Source organism: Nicrophorus vespilloides, unplaced genomic scaffold (genome assembly GCF_001412225.1).
Source record: "Nicrophorus vespilloides isolate i.1.1-1 unplaced genomic scaffold, Nicve_v1.0, whole genome shotgun sequence".
Lineage (NCBI taxonomy): Eukaryota > Metazoa > Arthropoda > Insecta > Coleoptera > Silphidae > Nicrophorus > Nicrophorus vespilloides.
Genome location: NW_017099961.1, coordinates 30,045 through 49,980, shown reverse-complemented (window position 1 = coordinate 49,980; position 19,936 = coordinate 30,045). Strand labels below are relative to the sequence as shown.

The following is a 19,936-nucleotide window of genomic DNA, read 5'->3' as shown; positions in this document are numbered from 1 at the left end:
CCGGACCATCTTCCATATATTTATTAAGATTTTCTGTAATTTCTCTTATCGTTTCTTTACGTTCGTGTACTTTCGTTTTAACAATGTACAGAAACAAAATAATAACAATTGAGAGTGATAAGTTGGGCGCGTCTCTGAGACGTGCCCAAAAAAAAAATGTATTGTTGATAAGATTTAAATTATTGCGTATATTATGAAATAAAATATTTTAGACTTTGCTTATGAGTAATTTGGAAATATTGAAGTGAAAAAAAAAATTAATATTTAGTAGCCTGTTATATTAAAAATTTAAAAAAATATATATACAATTCAATGAAAATATAAATAATTATTCTATTATTGTATAGTTTTAGTGAACGAAATAATAAAAGAATATTGTAATCAGTGTTTGTTTTCATTTATCCTTTTCCGCGTCGTTTAAAAACGATTCCAGCAATTCGCCTTGCCGTGTATAAGATGGATCAAACATTTTTCCTTCCGGATTTGCCCTAAATAGGTATTCCGCCAAGTAATCGACCGGATCTTCCGGTTTTACTCGCGCTATTTCTAACAAACCGGTCGTCAGAGTTGGGAACACGTATTTCATGAGATAGTTTCTCAATGGTTCCGCTTCGGCTACAAGTATCTTCTCCTCTTCAGTTTGCAGATCGCTAAGTACGCGAAGCCTTTCCTCCATCTTGAATTGATATTCCTCCATGGCCCGCCGTTCGATCAACTGAAACAATGTGAATATATGAAAGATGTATTGCAGAAGTAACCCGAAATCATCATCACCTCCGCTTCAAGCCGCTGTTCCTCTTCTTTCAGTCTCGCCGCTTCCTCCAAACATAACATCATCTGTTCCTTGTCTTCAGGCGACGCTTCGAATCCGACCGGAGAACCCAGCAGCAATTTTGTTTTTTGCAACGTAGTTGACATTTCCGTGTTTTCATCGTCCATCGCGTTCAAGATTATCGGATGAATTTCAATCTCGTCGAAGAAATTCAATACGGTGTTGTCTTCCGTATTGTTGGCCCTGAACATTTTTAAGCGCCGCATCATGTGTTCTTCGGTGTAATGAGTTTCTTGAACGTCTTTTTCAGGGAACTGCATTACTCTGTTGCACAGGAACGCATCGTTAGCTTCTAAAGATATCACATGCGTGGGTAGTATCGAAACCCTGGCTCCTCCTGATACCTCTTCATCGTCCTCCTCCTCTCCAGCTTCTTCTCCACCTCCTCCAGCTTCAGTTCCAAACAATTCCCGAGCCTAAACAACATATTTATCTACAACTACCCATAATATAAAGGTAGTTAACAAATAGTTAACCTGAACTATAGTTTTCGGAAATCCGTCCAGTACGAAGCCTTGGTTCTGACACTGATTGCTGGCCAAGAAGGAACGCAATAAACGTATAACGTAATCATCTGGTAATTTTCCTGTTAAACATTCAACATTGTATTATGCAAACAAAATAAATATTTTATTAATTCACCATTTTCGCTTTCAGCCATTGTAATCTCGATGTCTTTGATCTTTTCCAACAAATCTTCTATAGGATATTCCTCCTCTTCTTCCTCAACCTCTTCGTCATCTTCTTCCTCCTCCACGGGCCCCTTTTCTTCTCGTGCTTTCTTCTTTTCTATCTCCTCGTCTACCCTATTTTTCTAGAACAAAAATGATAATTATGTTCACTGATTTCCAATAAATCGTTGATAATAACCATATCAGTTAATAATTCCTCAATCATTAATTTTACGGACACAAAGTGTAGCCCGTAAATCTCCTCTATTTTTCTTCCTATTATTGATTTTCCCGAAGCCGGAGGTCCATGCATCACCACCTTTATAGGTCTTAAGTTATGACTATCGCGAAACTCCATAACGATTTTGACCATATTTTCGGCAAGATTCAGATCGCTCCTGAATTCAACACCGAAATCGTCCACAATTACAGCCGGTTCCATGTTCAAGTTGACCGTGTAACGATCGAAAATAGATTGCTGAAAGAAAGTATCATTAGAAAATGTTTACTAAAAATGTACTTCTAGATGAACAGTCATGTTATTGTAGAGGAAAGCTTCTTCCTTGGAGACATCCTTGATTCTATTCGATCCCATAGCTTTGCTCAGAGCCTTCGTGATTTGGCGCAGCTTGCACGGTGTTTGTTCGACCGCCAAAATGTATTGAGGTTTCTTTGGAAGAATTTCCATTGTGTAATGCACAATTCTTAAAATAAAAACGTTTTTGATTATCATCAATTAAGCATTAAATAAAAGGAAACTTACACGGCTAAATCATGAACGTGCAAGAGGGGCACAATGTTATTTCCAGGGAGGAAAACGGGAAGATGCGTCTCATTGCTCCACGCCAATTTGAACAAGAAAAACAAATCCTGTTCTTCAAAACCATAAGTAATTCCAGCGCAAACCACGTAAGTTTTGAGCTTATCTTTGTACTAAAACCAGAGGCAACATTGATATAGCCAAACAATGTATAGAAAAAAAAAACCTTTCTCCCTTTTAAAATGACTTCTCGTTCGCACGCTATGTGCTGTAGGTAATTTGGATGTGGTTTACGTTTTCGATAATCCGCTTCAGTGAATGCCGTTTCGGGATCGTCCTGCAACGATTAAATGAAATAATTAATATACATTTCATTACAAAATAAACGTTTATTAATTATTATTATTACAGGGTCTATGGGTTTGGTGTTGGCCCAAGTCATTATGTTTGAAATTAAAATGAACGTTCGGCTCGTTTCGAACTTCTTGAAAGTTTTAGGTCCAACATCCTTGACTTTATCAATTTCTTCTTCGATAACTATCAACAAAATTTCAATATTTATAATACGGTATAAACAAAGCACTTAAGCTTACATTTTAGTGTCTCGAGTGCTTTCGGTATCTCTGCCTCATCCTGCGAGATGTCGTACAATATATATCCGCATCTCATGACTTCCTTTTTAAACTCTTCCTTATCATTCTCGCTAATGATCTTCGAGATATCCTCCGATTGTTTTCCGAATTTGTGTCGCATCGTTCCGATCACTTCGTATTTTAAACCGAACGTCGATACTTGCACTTTCGATACTTTCTCTTCCTCTTCAATACCTTCTCCCCTTTCTTCGCCACCGCCTAAGAGAGTTCCCACGACTCTATCTGTTAAGTACTGAAAATAAACTATACAATTTTTTGTTTGTTACATGACACAACCTCGTTATGTCTTACGTCTGCGATGTGCAATGCATGGTATTGGTCTACATGGTTCATGAAAACACGGTGCGATAGAAATGCATCTTCATCCTCTTCAACTTCGGTTACACTCTCGTTAATATCTTTGTTCACATACAATTCCGTTGGTTCTGACATTTCCAGTTTTCAGAAGCTTTCAGTTGAGTGAAAAAAAAAATGAATTTTAAATAACAACTATTATTATTTCTCATGAAATCACGATAGCAAATATTATTTTTCATTATTTCTATTTGGTCACATTAGTCAGTACTCATAACTTCATAATGGAGATAGGAAACATATGTTAGAAATGATAAAAATTGTAGTTTAATTGATAATAACCTTTATTTTCTACAAAAAAAAAATAATTCACAAGTATTTTCTATATGACAAATATTTGTATAATGATTACTTGTGTATTACCAAAATTAATCATCAATATTTTACTTATGTTATGATTGAAGAATATAATAGAAATTGATTATCCGACAGCAGTCGAATTAAAACAATATAATTATATACGTGTGTATATAAATTTATCACAAAAAATAGAGTATGTATTCAATTCAATCAATCGGGTCTCCTTCGGCAGTGAATTGCGAAGATACCCAGGCCAAACTCCACTTGAGATTAGTTAACAAAAATTTGAGGGCTTTGGTCCATTGCTCTTCCGAATTAAATTGAATCCTAAAGAAAAAAAATAGCACAGAAATTATTACAAAAATTCATATTCAAACAAACTTAATTAATCTCACTTAATTGAGTAACTCGTAGTAGCATCCTCGATCTTTCCTTTACTCATTTTATATGGTAACGAAAATGCCTTTTCACCTTTCTGCTGTTGCACCTCGTCCTTGAACTGTTGAAGACAGTCCATGAATGCAGCCATTCCCGAATCAAATTTGGTATCCCAATAGAACTTGAAACCACCAGCACCGTACAACGGAAGCTCCCTCTGATCCTTAATCACCTGTATATACGAGTGATTTCCATATGGAACCAAGACGTACTTATCAAAGGTTAAATTAATCTTCCTAGCCAAAGCAGCTAGCAGAAGTGTGGCTTGACCCCAAGCAGCATTTATCTCGGACCAATCAACTGGGGAGGCCGGTAGTCTGCCCAATCTCAAATTGTTAATAGTACCGAAATGACCCGCATGCCATATGTGGAAGGTTGCGTTGAAGACATTCGTCTTAGTTAATTTTTCTAATTGGTTTTTCGAGTAAGACAGCTGACATTCGATGCTAAAATAATAATTAAATTGTAAATAAAAAAACACTCATTGTATAGTATTATATAGTACCTCTTCAATTCATCATCTGCATCCAGCTGATCCTTTCTATGCCTTGTAAATTCCATCCAATATTTGTTCTCCTCAAGTGATAATTTCTCAGCACTCTTTTCTTGCTCCAGTATTGCTTCTTTAATAGCCAAACCTTCCTGCTGCAAATTTTCCAATTCCTTCATCACCTGCTCCTCCTCATTCACAAGATCCTGAAACTCCTTTTCCAGGTCACTCAATTTGGGTTCCATTTTCTTGTATTCCAAACTAATAAATAAATTAATTAGAAAATTCATTACACAAAACCATAATTAATATACATTTGTAAGTGTTGAGAATATTTGATGCAATCAATCTCTACCAGTCTCACTTCTTCCTTAAGATACTCCAATAATGTATCAGTGCACTCTTCGCAAAGTGGATGATCTATGTTAGAATTTCCCGATAATACATCAAACATTGCAGCTGAAACCTCCATCTTCTTGCTAAAGTTATCTGCCTCGACTCCATCAGAAATAACCATGAAGCCATTCGCTGCATTCCCAGAGTCTGATAATCTGCAGGGATTTATATAATTATCAAAGCTTGTAGTGTGCGATTCCAAATCTGTGTCGTTACAAAAATGTATTGGCACTGAAATAAAGTCAAGAATTGAAGTAAAGTTAACATAATTATGGATACAAACTTACATAGCAGTTCAGCTTGTATGTGTTCACCAAGCAAATTTAGAGAATCATCAATTCGCACAGGTTCAAGGCACCTCTGGCATGCAAATGATATCTTTTCTTCAACCATCTTTATGGATTTTTATGGTCTGCACCAGTTGCCAGTTGCCGTTAAACGATGGAAAATAGAAATGAATGAATTTTCGTACAAGAAAAGAAAATGTTATGTTTTGATTGTATTATGACATATTTTCTGACAGCTTCAATGCTTCAATGTTTACTTGAAAATCAGCACCATCTCTCAACAAACCATTAAACTAATACACATATATAATTATGTTATAATTGAAAATGTTGCATAAATTGTACAAAATTATACTTATTTTACATTTGTTGAAGTTCTATTTAACTTTTATTCGTACAAATAATTCATATTTTATGTGGATTTCATCTCAATATTCAAATTTCTTTAAGTTTAAACAATCTTAAATTTCGAAGTAATTATGATTTATATTGTTGGACATTAATTCTGTAAAGACACATATTAATATATTTCAAGTATTTTGTAAAACTTAAATCATGATTTTACTGTGAACATTAAAATCATACATAAATTGTTGTTCAAAATTGAAAACCACATATTCCAGATTTTCTTCAGAATATTAATTTCCCAATACATTTATCACTTTGATATGAAAATGTTTTTTTCAATTTATTTTCATTTGCATCTAAATTCTTATATACAAAGCTTTTGTTTTGTGTTTGTTTTTACTTGTAATTAAATGTTTCAAAAATATTCACAGAAAACTTTATCTAGCTTTAATTATACTGTTTATATTACTCTTTCTCTAGGAAATATGTTTATTTTATTATTTTCAAGAACAAGCGACACTTAAGTTTTAAAAAATCATGGACTTAACAATAATTCAAAAACAAATATTCTACATACTTGATTGCATCTAGTTACTCAAGAAGTATACCGAAGATATCATCTGACAAATCTGGATATCTTTGGATGAAGATTTGGTTGCATAAACAATGTGGAATTTTCGTATCGTTTGAGGTCCAATATAAAACAGGTGTGCGCGGTATTCTTTGGATCAGTTTCTGTGGATCCGCGCGCGGTGCCATCAAGTGCGCATCTATTTGTTCAAAGATTCAAACATTAATAAACTGAGCACTGTTTGCAAAGAGACGGTGTCTGTGAGAGTGCCTCACGTGTTCCTCATCCAATCTTAAAAAGAAAAGGAACAACAGTAAAGTAACACCGATACACATTCCCAGAAACATTGTAAGTTCGAAATTATACAACAGTATATTTTTTTTTAAATGTATTTCAAATCATATTTATACGAAATGGTTAACGCCTACACTAATTGGTTTGTGTAAGTCTGTAATTGTGGTTTGCAGTCAATATTGGTTTTGTTTGTGCTGCATCTAATGGAATTAAAATGATCGTGATGGCGATGCAGGATGTTGCTAAACAATTTGTTTGCCAATATACATGGTGATCTGCGATCTTTCTGCAAACAAAGCGTCGAGGAATGCAAATTTCGAGCGAGATATTTACTCCGCCCGTCTGTTTAGTACAATTTGTCTATGTTTGCACCGCGAATTATTATTTATTATTGAGTAATATTTCGAAAGTTTCTGCGAAAGCAAATCAACACCACCGAAATAAAAATCAAAGTAATTTAAACAATTTTAACAATATCAATTCACTCCATTGCTTTAACAAAGATTTCGTAAATTCAAATTTGTTTCTGTGTATTTTCTATTAATTTCAATGGATGGAAGAAGGCGACGTTAATTGAATTAAGTTTTTGCATATTTTTGTTAGTCTGTTGATTTGTCAATTACTGATATTTGGTTTCGTTTTGGCGCACAAAGAAATTGAGCGTAAATGCCTTCTTTTTTTTTTGTTTTAACTAAAGATTCTCGTTTGGTTCGTAATTATTAGTTTTATTTTTAAAATTACTTGTGGTATGAAATTATAGTATTTAATTACATTATTTTATAAACTATTATGTAGATCAGTGATTCTCAAACTTTTTGGTCCGCGACCCCCTTTTGGACATAAATAATTTCTGCGACCCCCCGAAGTATGGGTATGTGTAGAAAAACAACCAGCATTGATTGTCATTATTTTTTTTGCGACCCCCAAATATTTTAAGAAACCCCCTGGGGTCGCGAGAATCACTGATGTAGATGATTTCATTATTAGAACTTCAATACTCAATTTACATGATTAAATTAATTAAATAAAGCTAAAACATTCTTAAATATATAAATAATTATATGTTGCTTTTTTTATTAAAAATATTGTTTATTTAAACCTATATATTAAAATATTTCAACTATTTTGTAATAATTATATAAAAATCTGAAATCATGATTTTAGTGTGAACATTGAAACGTGTTTGAATCTTATATAAAACGAAAAAAAGAACAAAAGTGAAGCAATTTATATTTTTAACATATGTGTTTTTCTTGTCATAAACGGTTATTAAATATAGCTACGTTAAATATAAATAAATGATAAATATTTCAATTATCACTTCAGTTACACATGCGACTTGCTGCATTTCAGAATATTCATGACGCGGATGTTAAAATACGTATAAGAAATAAATTTCTATTTCTACCCTTTTTGGGTTTATCAACCCCCACAAAAAATCTTAGAAATTTTAATAATAAATAACATTGAAATACTTTAAACAGAATTTAATAAATATACCAAAATATTTACAATTATTCATAGCCTGAAAATGATGATACGTACACCCGAGAACTTTACTTTTTAATAAGAATTGCAAGATTAATTGTATCTTCATTTAATTAAATTTGTTTTAACCGATAGATTTTAAATTTGGTATAGTGGTGGTAAAATCAAATAGTAACGCTTCTTTTATGACACTTTCAATAAGAAAGTTAATAAACCTGTTGTCTTACAAATGTTTAATAATTTTAATCTAATTAGTTAAAATTCTAGTTTTTGGATTTAAAGATTATGAAAGAACTACATTTGCTACATTAAAAGTCACGATAAAATCCAAATAAATATAATTAAAAATCAATTACATGTGTTTTTGTACAATGAAATGCGTATTTTTATTATAGATGATGATAATTGACATAGTAGTGGAATTTTTTTTTTAAATAATAATAATATTACGTGCGAAAAAAAATAAATGAATTTTCGAGTGTACGGAAAATTACTGGAGTGGTTCGATTATGCGATAAAAATCGATAGTATCATGTGAATGAATGCATATAGGCCCGATTTCCAGATCACTGGAAAATCTCCTCGAAATGCATTCAATGATGCCCACTCGAAATCGGAATAACATCAAATGTTATTACGATAGAAATCATGTATTTGTATGATTATAGGTACGATGAACTAATTCGATTTGCGAAAACGATTTGCGCAACTATTTATTGCAACCCGATAAGCACATAGCGCCACGATCTTTATCATCCGTTTGCTTTTATTTTATTCTATATTTATACATATAAAAAAAACAACGTATGATTTACATAACAAAATTCCACAGTTATTAGTAACAAATTATCTATTTGAGATGTATTTTTTTTTTGCAATAAATCCGAGATTCATATTATTAATTTAATTTTAATTACAATCTGTTTAATTAATTCTTTGTTTTATTCAGAATGAATAATTTTGTTGTAAGCATTTCATTACACTATAAACTAAATCTACAATAGCAGTTTACAATGATGTCCTTACTTTTAATAAGTTGCAACATGTTTGAATAGGAATGTACAAATATATTATTTTCATAGTTTGTAACTATTACTATTATTAGCACTCTTCATATCATATATGGATAATAAATAGTGAAACAGGAGGCTATTATAAATATTTGTTATTACTTTATATATGTAAAATCTTAATCCTTGAACCAATTTTTACAATTCTAACAGTTGAATAAACTTGATTATGATGCAAACTATAATTTTGTGGATATGTGTTTCATAGATCACCCAATTTCTTAATCTTTATTTCTTGATGATGAAAAAAAACTTCTTTCACGTTCACTAATTTGAATTGAATTTGCTTCAGCTTCACAAGAAAAAACGCTTTGCTTGTAAAAGAATAATAACTTTTTACGAGAAATAACGTTAAGTAAATCAAAGATGATTTGCAACAAGAAAAATGAACTTTTTATAAGAAATTACATTTAGTTTTTATTTGTTTTTAAACTGCCAGTTATTACTTTCTCCAGTATTTGTATTGCTCGATAATGTAATATATTCAGTAATTCCATTTATTACGCAAACACTCTCTCCTATATCTTTTGTCTGCCTGTTACGTATTTACGCAATTCTTGTATCTCGAGGGATGAAAATTAGATTGGAGCGTTACAATTGGCTGTTAAACACGTATACACGAGGGCATCATCAATATGCTAGACGTAGCGTTACACAACATTTGGTATAGACAATAACGTAACTGCTTTAGCTTTGTACACAAATTTGTTTGAAATAATCGCGTGGTTTTTCAATAATGAAATGTGCGCGTCATTTTACTCGTGTAATTAGTGCAAATTAATCTTCGGATAAACGATGTAACTCAATATCCGTTGTTAATCGATGGCTCTGTTTCAGATTAATCCAGTTTTATCGCTGCATTTGCATGCAGCTCGTTGGTTCGAATATTAGATTTTCTACTGGATCATTGAGTGCGTAAGAGGGACCAAAAAAAATTGACGGCATTCCGGTTCGATAGATACGCAGCGAAAAAAAAAATAAATAAATAATAAAATAAAGCAGATCATATACGGGACCTTCGGCATGTGTTAAAAGTGACTAAAATAAAAATAAAACACTCGTACTTGGGCGATAATTGAGCCAAATTATTTAATCACACACACACACACATACACGGAGTTTTCCGCGCCAAGGTTTTTTCTATCCTATTTTCGAATCTCTTTATTCTCTTCTCTTCTATCTTGTCCACTTTAGAGAATGCGATTTGCAATATTTTCCTTGCTCATTGCACAAACATTGCTCGCTTCGTGTGCGTTCGACGATTTCGGCGGCGATTTGGAAGAAGGTAATTGCAGTTTGAAAATGCTGATTGTTGGTGGGATGATTATTTTGGAATATCGTTTCAGTGACTTCGTTCGTGTCCAAAGTTGATCCGAAGAATGACTCTGGATGGCCGTGTCATTGTTACAATTCGACGGAGTCTTTCAGTCAGACGGTGGTGGAATGTCGCTGCTACGGGAAAGAGTTCAAAGAGGTTCCCATCGATTTGCACGAGAACCTACACAAGATCACAATTACACATTCCGAGATGAAAGTCATCGAGTGCGACTCATTCCAGCCCTACAGATACACCTTGCATGATGTGTAAGTACAAATAACAAATTTAATTGGTTCATCCAGTTTTAAGTTGTAAAATTTCTATTTTTATTTCGCTTTAGTTACGAATATTAACAAATTTACTAATATTGTTGAAGGAAAAAAAACAGAATGAATATAATTGACATATTTCTATAAAATTCATTAGATTTTCGAAATTTAAATCGAAATGATCGGTTTCTGGACAATTTTCTGTGGTATTTATCTATATTCAAAGCTGCATATATTTTTTTTTATATAAAATGACCATTTTTCTTATTTGGAAAATCACAATACCAAAATAATCTGTTTATAAATAGAATTTCGGTACGCGACAGACAAATAGTTTCGGTTTTTGTAAAGCATTTAATAACAGATTACATTTATCAAACGAGATTTCACTGATATGTTTATATTAAATGCTACATAAATCCATTTCTACTATTTGGAATAATAATAAAATAATGAACTATACAAATATATTAAGTGAATCGAATATTGAACATTATTATTTCTGGAACATGTATATAATTAAGAACATTTTTTGACCACAAAACATAAAAGATTGTTACTAAGTTCAAATATCTCTGGACACTGTGGAATATCCCGTAGTTATGNNNTTTATGATAATAAACACTTTATTATTCACTATAAGATTATTAATAACTTCTATGTCTAGATTCCAGTTGCTAGGTTTGTTACTAGTTATGAGTCTAACTAGGACTCGGGAGGACTCCACTAAGACTAAAACTAACTTGGACTAGCGACTAGCTAGGACTATGACTTTAACACTGACTCTTTAGGACTCTCTTGTATTATATAAACATCCTGTTATATAGTAGGTAATTAACATAGTAGGAGTACAAAATTTGGTAAGGGAAGATAGTACCTAACTTTCAAGTACATATTAGAGGTCATTAATGATTGGTCCTTTAAGTTTGTGCACAACATGGTAATTTGTGGTATTGAGTGGTAAATGGTATTTGTTCTAAGTCTTAATGACTTATATACATAAGCATGTATAAAATAATAAGGGCTAATTTAATATAAACAATAACTGTTATACATAACAAAGTAACTAATAGTGGTTGGTATAATTGATAAAATTACTTGAAGTAATTTCTTCATTAATCTCTTAAGAAGATTTAAGGTCGTAATAAACTATACTATATGATGGCAAACTGAAGGCACTTAAATTGATTGCAGTATTAAGTACAGCCAATTAGAGTGCTTTATTTTTAGTGCACAGTGTAGGATTAGGGACACACCGTAATACCACTTTTGTAGCATTCCAGTGTTTCCTTTGCTATTATCGCAATCTATTTCTGTCATTTCCAAAGAAAGAAAAAAAAACAATAAGACGGTATGAAAACAATCGATAATATAAAGGTCGACATACACTCAATAATAAATTCATATAAATTGCAATTGTATTCAGTATTCATCAGCATTAACATGTCTGATGCATTTGAGTTTCACGTTTTTTTTTTGCTTTCATTAATTTACTAAGATGCATTTTATAATCTTATGTGTACAATTTCTATAAAGTATATTATTTTACTTACATATATTTTATTCAACCTAATTTGGGTCAAACCTAACCACCTAAGACTTTCTAACTATCTTGTATTTTATTACCAGAATTTCCTTTTTTCGTTATGTTAATTATTCGATTTAACACAAAGTCAGTTTAAATCAATTTTCAGTATTGAAAGTTAAATGTAGATAACCAATATACAATAGGGTTTATACGAATTAAAAAAAAAAAACTTATTTTGTATTGGTCACATGGATTTATTGCACATGAAAAATGTACAGAAATAGAAAAAACTCTCACTTGTTAGAAAGCTGGTTTTAATCGTCTTTAGAGCATTTAATAATTAACCAAATTGTTCGTTCTTCTCTTTGTTCCTTCTAAAATCACATCATCGTATTCTTCAAACCAAGCTATGATTTGTTTTTCTACTTCGTCGCCATTTCAGCATCGCAGTCATCCTCTATTAAGTAATTTGGATACAATATTGATAATATTTGTTCAAAAACTGAATGAAGCTAGTGAAATAAATAAGCTAGACGTGTTTGTCTAAAAATTCTGTGGATTTTGTAAATTAACTAAATGCCTTACTAAACTAAAACCTTACAACTAATTTCAATTTTCATTTTTTTCAATTTACGTAACAGAGACGATTTTATATCAACATTTTTATGTTTTTAATCAAAAAATTAAAATAATTAATTTATTTTTAGGCTTAGAATCAAAAACTGTTTTTTTTTTTGTTGGAAAAACCCGTTTTAAACTAACCGGTTTAAGAATAAAATAAAAATAAGTAATTTTATTATGTTGCAATTAATGAAAATATTAAGTTTGAGGGCAGAAAGACCTTTGTATCAATTAACTTTTTTGAAATTTTATATATTTATTTTGTTCTTTTTATTTCTGTATATGTTTTTTTGTACGACTGATACAATAAACATTATTATTATTATTAAGTTTAAAATTCTTTGAATGGTATTTGTAAGTGCGAATTGCAGGATGAATAAATATTTTCTCTGTCGTTGCAAAAGTTTAAATCTTTAGTTTCTTCGTTGAATTTCAGAACGACGAATGCGAGAAGTTAATAATTTAAAATGTAATGCGCCAAGCTCTGACGTCCGTTGCAAATAAGTTATTCAGGAAATCCGAGATAGTCTCTTACATTCAACAAAATGAAATATGATAACCGTTCTTGTTAAAATAATACATCTAGTCCAATTGAGACATTACAAATACGTTACTTTTTATTGGTGTGATGCATTTTAATATATATTAACAATAATAACGATTCTTTTCTATGAATATTATCGTAAAAGAGATAATGATAATTGTAAAGTGGAAAAACATGTTTGTAATTAAGTAATTATTGATGATGGTTAAAGGCTTCAACGTTGCAATCAAAATACACAAACTATTGCAATCATTGGTTGTTAATAATGATGTTTTTTCATTGCATTTTTTTTTCAATGAATTTAATATATAAAAATGGGTGAATAATCTCTTTATTTGAATCCAAAATTTAAATATCTACAGAAGAGTAACATTTGATGTAAGATTTAAAAAAAAAAATGGAAAAAACTTTGACTCATCCTTAAAAGCTGATTTTGGAGAACGTTCAATGGATATGCACAGCCTCGAACCGTTACCATCGGCAACGCGGCTTGTCTACACCTAATTATTATTTTAAGACTGTAAATATTATCCCAATAAACATGGCTTAATCCATTGAAGTCTTTACACAACTTCATTAAATTGGACTTTTTATATAACTCAAGCAGTTGTTTCTAATAATAATATTTCAGAAGTTTCATATGAATATTTTAAAATAAACATATCTGCTTCGATTCTTAAAGAAATATAAAGAAATTTATGAAGTTTATTCTACTAAAATGATCATTGTTTCGAACAGAAGTTCGGTTCCCAACAGGCAAAGAGTTTCAGTTTTCGTCTTTAGGAATGATTTATCGATTTTTGAACGTAATTTGGTTACATTTGCAAAGTCATTAGATTTGAATTTTAAAATTGAAGAAAAAATATGAACTTTAACGTTATTAATATTAATGTAAGATGGATTGAAATGTTAAATTTTCGTTTTCAGGATTTTAGAAAATATGCCATCTCTGCGTGTGATCGAGGCGGGAACATTCCGCGACATGCCGAATCTGCGAACGATGTAAGCCTGTTTCATTTCCATTTACTTTAATTCCATCGTTCAGTCTAAAACCTGAATTGCTTCGAATTAATTTTCAGATACATCGCAAATTAAATTCTTCATTTTCACGTAGCGTTTCATTCAGCGTAAAACCTGAAGTTTGAGTCAACTTTTATTTCATTTTCAGATACATCTCGCATTCGCCGCAAATTAAATTCCTGCATGGTTTATTCGACGGAGTCACAGCCAAAAAGTTTTTATCACTGTAAGTACACCATTCATTCGATCTTAATCAATCACTTTTATAAAAATCAATTACTCATTCCTTCAACGCTCTTTCTTTTACACTTATTTTGAATTACAATTATATTAAGAATGTTCATAATATTGAGTATTACATCAATGTTTCAAATTACTTTTACTCATTGTTAATATAAATAATATTTGAGTTATGCGAAATTGCTTTAGTAATAAATCGACGTATCACATTACAGAGTGAATCATGTATATTTTATATCGTTATTGCATCTTGATCTCCCGAATCAATTTTACGAATATATTTCAATCATGCATTTGTTAAAAATTCGTTGTTTATAATTTTAGAGACATAGAGAAACTTTAACATCAAATTTTGTCAAAGTTAAAAGACCTTTTATTACAATATTATGAATTCCTTAATTGCATTATTTAGTCAAAGCTTGCATCATAGGCTATATTTAAGCAAGTGTTTCTATATTACGTATTTTCATTTTCAATATAGACTCAGATCTATAGCAATAGTGTTTGAATAACAAGTACATCGATTATGCAAACGTTTGGTGAGAACAAACAGAAGCCGATACCAGTCGCATCCACCAAAAAAAACATCCACCAAAAATTATAAATAATGATGTAACAACAGCTGTTTCCATTCCAAATACACTTCTTCTAATTAATTCAAGTTGAATGTCTTTGTTTTTTTTTAACAGGAGAATCGTCCGAACAAGTTTGATCGAAATACCGGATCTGTCCAATATCCACTCGGATAACATTATGCACATGGTGTAAGTATATTTATAAATTTTTACACAATTTTTGTGCACATGAAAACTAATAAAATAATAATATTTATGACAACAATAAATAATCAAAATATAAATTCAATACAACTATATTTACGAATTAATAACAATTCAATACTCAATAATAACAACGAATTATTTCCGCCCCCATGAAAACTATTACTTATTATCGAAAGAATTTTAAAATCCATCAAATTTGTAAATTAAAATGTGATGTTTCCTAAAATATATTGCAATTATTAACATTCATATCTGTAAAACTGTTGTATAATTTTGTTTAGTGATTTAAAATGCATCAAACATACATAATCTTATTTATCTATTCATAATGTGATTATGATTCATTTAGAGTTTAGATTAGCAATTACATAATTAAATAAAGTATATATTAGGTTACTTTTTCTTAAAAAAATTATGTTTCTGACATTAACTATATAATAAATATATGTGTTTTAAAGCACTCAATTTGCATGTATTAAACAAGAGTATTTCGTCCAGTCATTAGAAGAATCCGAATCATTAGAATAGCTGGCTTTTTTTTTGAATTGGTTTTAATGAGAATTCAATGATTATCGATATGCGAAAAAGCGAGAGAAATATTGCGAAGGAAATTACATGGTAGGTATCCAATTTCGGGTGAATGGGACCGTAATTGCGTGCAGGCAATAAAAGATGAACGGGATTAGTCTGCGTCCCGACTGTTTGCCCTCCAATATCACGTGCCACAATTATTATGTAAATATGTGCATTCGGGATATTCGCACATCAACATTCCGACATCGGATTTGCTTGAACTGCTGTTGTATTCTATTGTTTGCTACTGCATAATAGTTATATATTATTCGTACTGTTGCAGGGATCTGGATGGAAACAAAATCGAACGGATCAGGAGAAATGCGATTAAAATCAAGGCGGGTCAAGTGTAAGTCTACATTAAACTGTTTACCTTCACTTCGCATCCCATTCCTTCCTCGTTCGCTCGATACGCTCAATTTAATCTTTAATTTGCAGAACGCTTAACTACAACCAAATCAATTTCGTCGAGGACTTGGCATTCAACGGTTCGCAAATCGGCAAACTGTAAGTGAATTACTTTAAAATTTACTTTGTAACTCAATTTTTTTTACTTTTTCAACCGGAATGGTTAACGAACAGGAGTCTGAGGGGAAACAGGGAATTGACGGAGCTGGATAAGAATGCGTTCAAGGGTCTGAACGACATCAATGAATTGTAAGTTTGTAGGAATCGGTGATGGGTTTCGACCGAATTTCAGATTAAGGTCGCATTCTCTCTTCATTGCTAACCGATCCGTAGTGCTCTGTTTCAACCGTAACAGTTTTTTGTTAACAGAGATTTATCTGAGACCTCCATCAAGGAACTTCCGCTCGTCGGTCTCACGAAGATCGAAGTATTGAAGATCGATAATACCCCCTCGATGAAGGTCATTCCAAGTGTTTACGATTTTTCTGTAAGTCTACAGTAAAACATAATTAGATTTTTATTACACTGCTGATCGTACAGAAAAGTGCAGCGAAATGATCTAACTTATAATATTTAAGTAGTTATAAGTTTTATTTATATATTTCTCCATATTTTTGTGAACAGTATTTGAAAGAAGCTCATCTGACACACCCGTTCCATTGCTGCGCGTTCAAGTATCCGGAGCAACACGATCCCAAAAGGCATGCGGAATACGAGGAGATCTTACGCAGGAATTGCCAAAAACTAATGCTCAATAATGGTACGAATCAGGGAATCACAGTTCGTAAGCGTCGCAGCAACAGCTACGAAGATTACGATGATGAAGAATCTTGGGGAGCGTAAGTAGTTGTTACGTCTTTATTAGCACTTGTAAATTTGATCGTTCTTTTCTTAATTTAGTTACAACAATATGGCTTACGAGAGCAGTCCAAGCGCGCCGAGCCATTGGGATCAGCTGGACATGAACGGATCGAATCTACCAGCCCTAAGAGGTCAAACAATAGAATGGCACGACGCGAAACCTATTCAGCAGCAAGCCGTTCTTGGGACCTTCCACGATTCATCGGCCGAATTGACGCAGATAATGGCATTCTGCGGGAATCTCACAATAAAGTAATCGAATCTAATTTGTTATATTTTAAAATAATTCATTACATCAATCACTTTTAGAACGTTGAATGTTATCTGCTATCCAGAACCGAACGCTTTGAATCCTTGCGAAGACATCATGGGTTCTTACTATTTGAGAATCTCCGTTTGGTTCGTGGTTGTCCTTTCGGTGTTGGGAAATCTGGCTGTAATCATAGTGGTACTGTTCAGCGGCGCCGAAGTCACCGTACCCAGATTTCTAATGTGCAATCTCGCATTTGCTGACCTCTGCATGGGTCTTTACCTACTCCTAATTGCTAGTATGGATTTACACTCGGTCGGAACTTATTTTAACTTTGCCTTCGATTGGCAGTATGGTAAAAAAAAGGTATGGAAATGTAACTTTATTGTATATAATTTCGGAGTATTTCAGGATTCGGTTGCCAAGTGGCTGGATTCCTGACGGTGTTCGCAAGTCAATTATCCATATTCACGTTGACCATTGTAACTGTTGAGCGATGGTTTGCAATAGCCTACGCGATCTATCTGACACGAAGGATTCGATTAGGATTGGCGGCTAAAGTAATGATAGGCGGATGGATCTACTCCTTCCTGATGGCTTCTCTACCACTGTTTGGTGTTAGCAACTATAGCAGCACAAGGTATTTAGTATTTTATTTTCTAAGAATTCCATCCGTAATATAGCGATGTTATTTCAGCATATGCCTACCGATGGAGGTAAAAGCTATAGGCGATAAGGCCTACTTGATCAGCATGATCGCCGTCAACGGTTTGGCCTTCGTCTTGATCGTATTCTGCTACGCCCAAATCTATTTCAGCCTTGCATATGAAACGCGACATACGGTCACGCTGGGCGAGATGACGATTGCCAAGAAGATGGCTTTGCTTGTCTTCACGGATTTCGTTTGCTGGGCGCCGATTGCCTTCTTTGCGCTTACCGCTTTGGCCGGATATCCGTTGATCGGCGTAACGAGATCAAAAATCCTCTTGGTCTTCTTCTACCCTTTGAACTCGTGCGCAAACCCGTACCTCTACGCGATCACCACTGCCCAATACAGGAAAGACTTCTTCGTGTTGCTCTCAAGGTAGGTTGTATTGGACAACAAGTGATATAACCTGATATACAGAAATAGCCGACGTGTTAAACAAATATATTTTTCTTTTTTAAATTTCTAGGATGGGCCTTTTACGAACGAAACACGAGCTAAAGCCTATTCAAAATCATCAAACAGCAAACAAAATTTAAATAATAACTCGCTCAATATACAATTAGGGACCATTTAATATAATAACAGTATTATACATTAATTTCGTCGAATAAATAAAATTGTTTATTTTGATTTAAAGCAGAAAATTTAACTTAAAATAAAATACTTAATATTTCACCCAAACCAATTTTCAAACACTATATTCGAATAAGTTGCGCTTTAATGGCAGCCAAATTCACGCTCTCGCATTCATGGTTGACTATATGCACGTAACAACAGTATTTTTCAAGATGCAATACTTTTAATTTATAGATAAACTACAAAAAGGTTCTCAGACGTAATCATTTGAAATATATATTTATTTACAAATTGGCCCAAAAGGGCATAAAGGTATATTGATGAAAGTCTTTATAAACAACATGACTAGATCAATTTTTTAAAAGATTGTAAAATACAGCTTCCAGTATAAACATTCAATTTGTTGCAGACTCGGGTTGTGCTCAAAGAAAACTGAAAAGTATGGATTAACAACAACACTACAAACTAACACTCATCCCGTTCCATTAATAACGAGAAGCAATGGACGAAAGACAAGCACAGTTTTACCTACGAGCGGTTTGGAAGACGCCTTTGTGTGAAGAGGATTCAACGATTCCGATGGAAACTTATGATCGGGGAAGATGCGTGTCAAGACGGCAGCTTTCCAAATGAATTTGTGTGATTGTGTTCCAATTGGACCGACCTCAAATATTTCAATGGAAAACGATCGATAGATCTTAACATTATGATTCCTTGCAATTTATAGATTCTAGTCAAATTTAGATAGATTCTTTCATATTTATACATACGTTACAAAACCAAATTAGATCTCAATATATTTTAGCTTTAGTATATATTTATGTATGTGCAAATGTCCTTATATACAAATTTATATATGTTTATGGGAATTTCTGTTTAGATAAAAAATGAAATTTTCCCTTATATAATTCTTAAATAACTCTTCTATATACATTTTGTTACGTAAGTTACGTATTTTTCGCTGAATCTGAACGAAACTGTTTGACAATTTCGTTAATAATTTATGAATTGAGTTTTTTATATATTCATTCTTAACATTCTTATTTTGTAATAATTTATTGAAAACTTTAGATATACTCAAAATCAACTTATTTAATTTACTATACTATTTCACAATAGTATTAACTAATACTGCTTTATTGAATATCTTGTCATAAATCAAAATCATTAATACTTAAGAAATAAACTAACAAAGCAAACGTTGTAAGTTTAAATGTAACAAACTTATTTGAAACGTAAAAAAAACTATAAATTACAAATTGAATTTACTCTTATTATAATTATT

General features: G+C 32.1%; 3 protein-coding genes across 4 annotated transcripts; 1 reads left to right on the top strand and 2 right to left on the bottom strand.

Annotated features, from left to right (window-relative positions):
- Positions 1 to 344: 344 nt before the first annotated feature.
- LOC108566318 (adenylate kinase 7-like) lies at positions 345 to 3,479 on the bottom strand. The gene is made up of 11 exons (XM_017926130.1): positions 3,208 to 3,479; positions 2,857 to 3,148; positions 2,673 to 2,800; positions 2,490 to 2,600; positions 2,267 to 2,436; positions 2,036 to 2,207; positions 1,703 to 1,981; positions 1,475 to 1,646; positions 1,309 to 1,418; positions 775 to 1,248; positions 345 to 715 (listed from the first exon to the last, which is right to left on the bottom strand). Exons 1-11 carry the CDS (start codon positions 3,346 to 3,348, stop codon positions 395 to 397), a joined length of 2,370 nt encoding a protein of 789 aa, XP_017781619.1. The 5' UTR covers positions 3,349 to 3,479; the 3' UTR covers positions 345 to 394.
- Positions 3,480 to 3,717: 238 nt separating this feature from the next.
- On the bottom strand, positions 3,718 to 5,413 carry LOC108566315 (beclin-1-like protein). The gene is made up of 5 exons (XM_017926126.1): positions 5,182 to 5,413; positions 4,813 to 5,125; positions 4,514 to 4,759; positions 3,966 to 4,454; positions 3,718 to 3,897 (listed from the first exon to the last, which is right to left on the bottom strand). The coding sequence occupies exons 1-5, from the start codon at positions 5,285 to 5,287 to the stop codon at positions 3,777 to 3,779; spliced, it is 1,275 nt and encodes a 424-aa protein (XP_017781615.1). The 5' UTR covers positions 5,288 to 5,413; the 3' UTR covers positions 3,718 to 3,776.
- Positions 5,414 to 6,282: 869 nt separating this feature from the next.
- Positions 6,283 to 19,458, top strand: LOC108566343 (follicle-stimulating hormone receptor-like). 2 transcript variants are annotated; one of them, XM_017926163.1, is made up of 16 exons: positions 6,283 to 6,448; positions 9,790 to 10,237; positions 10,299 to 10,536; positions 14,160 to 14,234; positions 14,401 to 14,478; positions 15,182 to 15,256; positions 16,131 to 16,196; positions 16,286 to 16,354; positions 16,430 to 16,504; positions 16,625 to 16,742; positions 16,880 to 17,094; positions 17,156 to 17,368; positions 17,426 to 17,721; positions 17,778 to 18,006; positions 18,064 to 18,450; positions 19,061 to 19,458. In XM_017926163.1, exons 2-16 carry the CDS (start codon positions 10,150 to 10,152, stop codon positions 19,209 to 19,211), a joined length of 2,373 nt encoding a protein of 790 aa, XP_017781652.1. In that variant the 5' UTR covers positions 6,283 to 6,448; positions 9,790 to 10,149; the 3' UTR covers positions 19,212 to 19,458. The 2 variants fall into 2 exon arrangements, with proteins under 2 accessions (XP_017781652.1, XP_017781653.1); XM_017926164.1 differs by lacking the exon at positions 19,061 to 19,458 and adding an exon at positions 18,542 to 18,675.
- Positions 19,459 to 19,936: the final 478 nt, after the last annotated feature.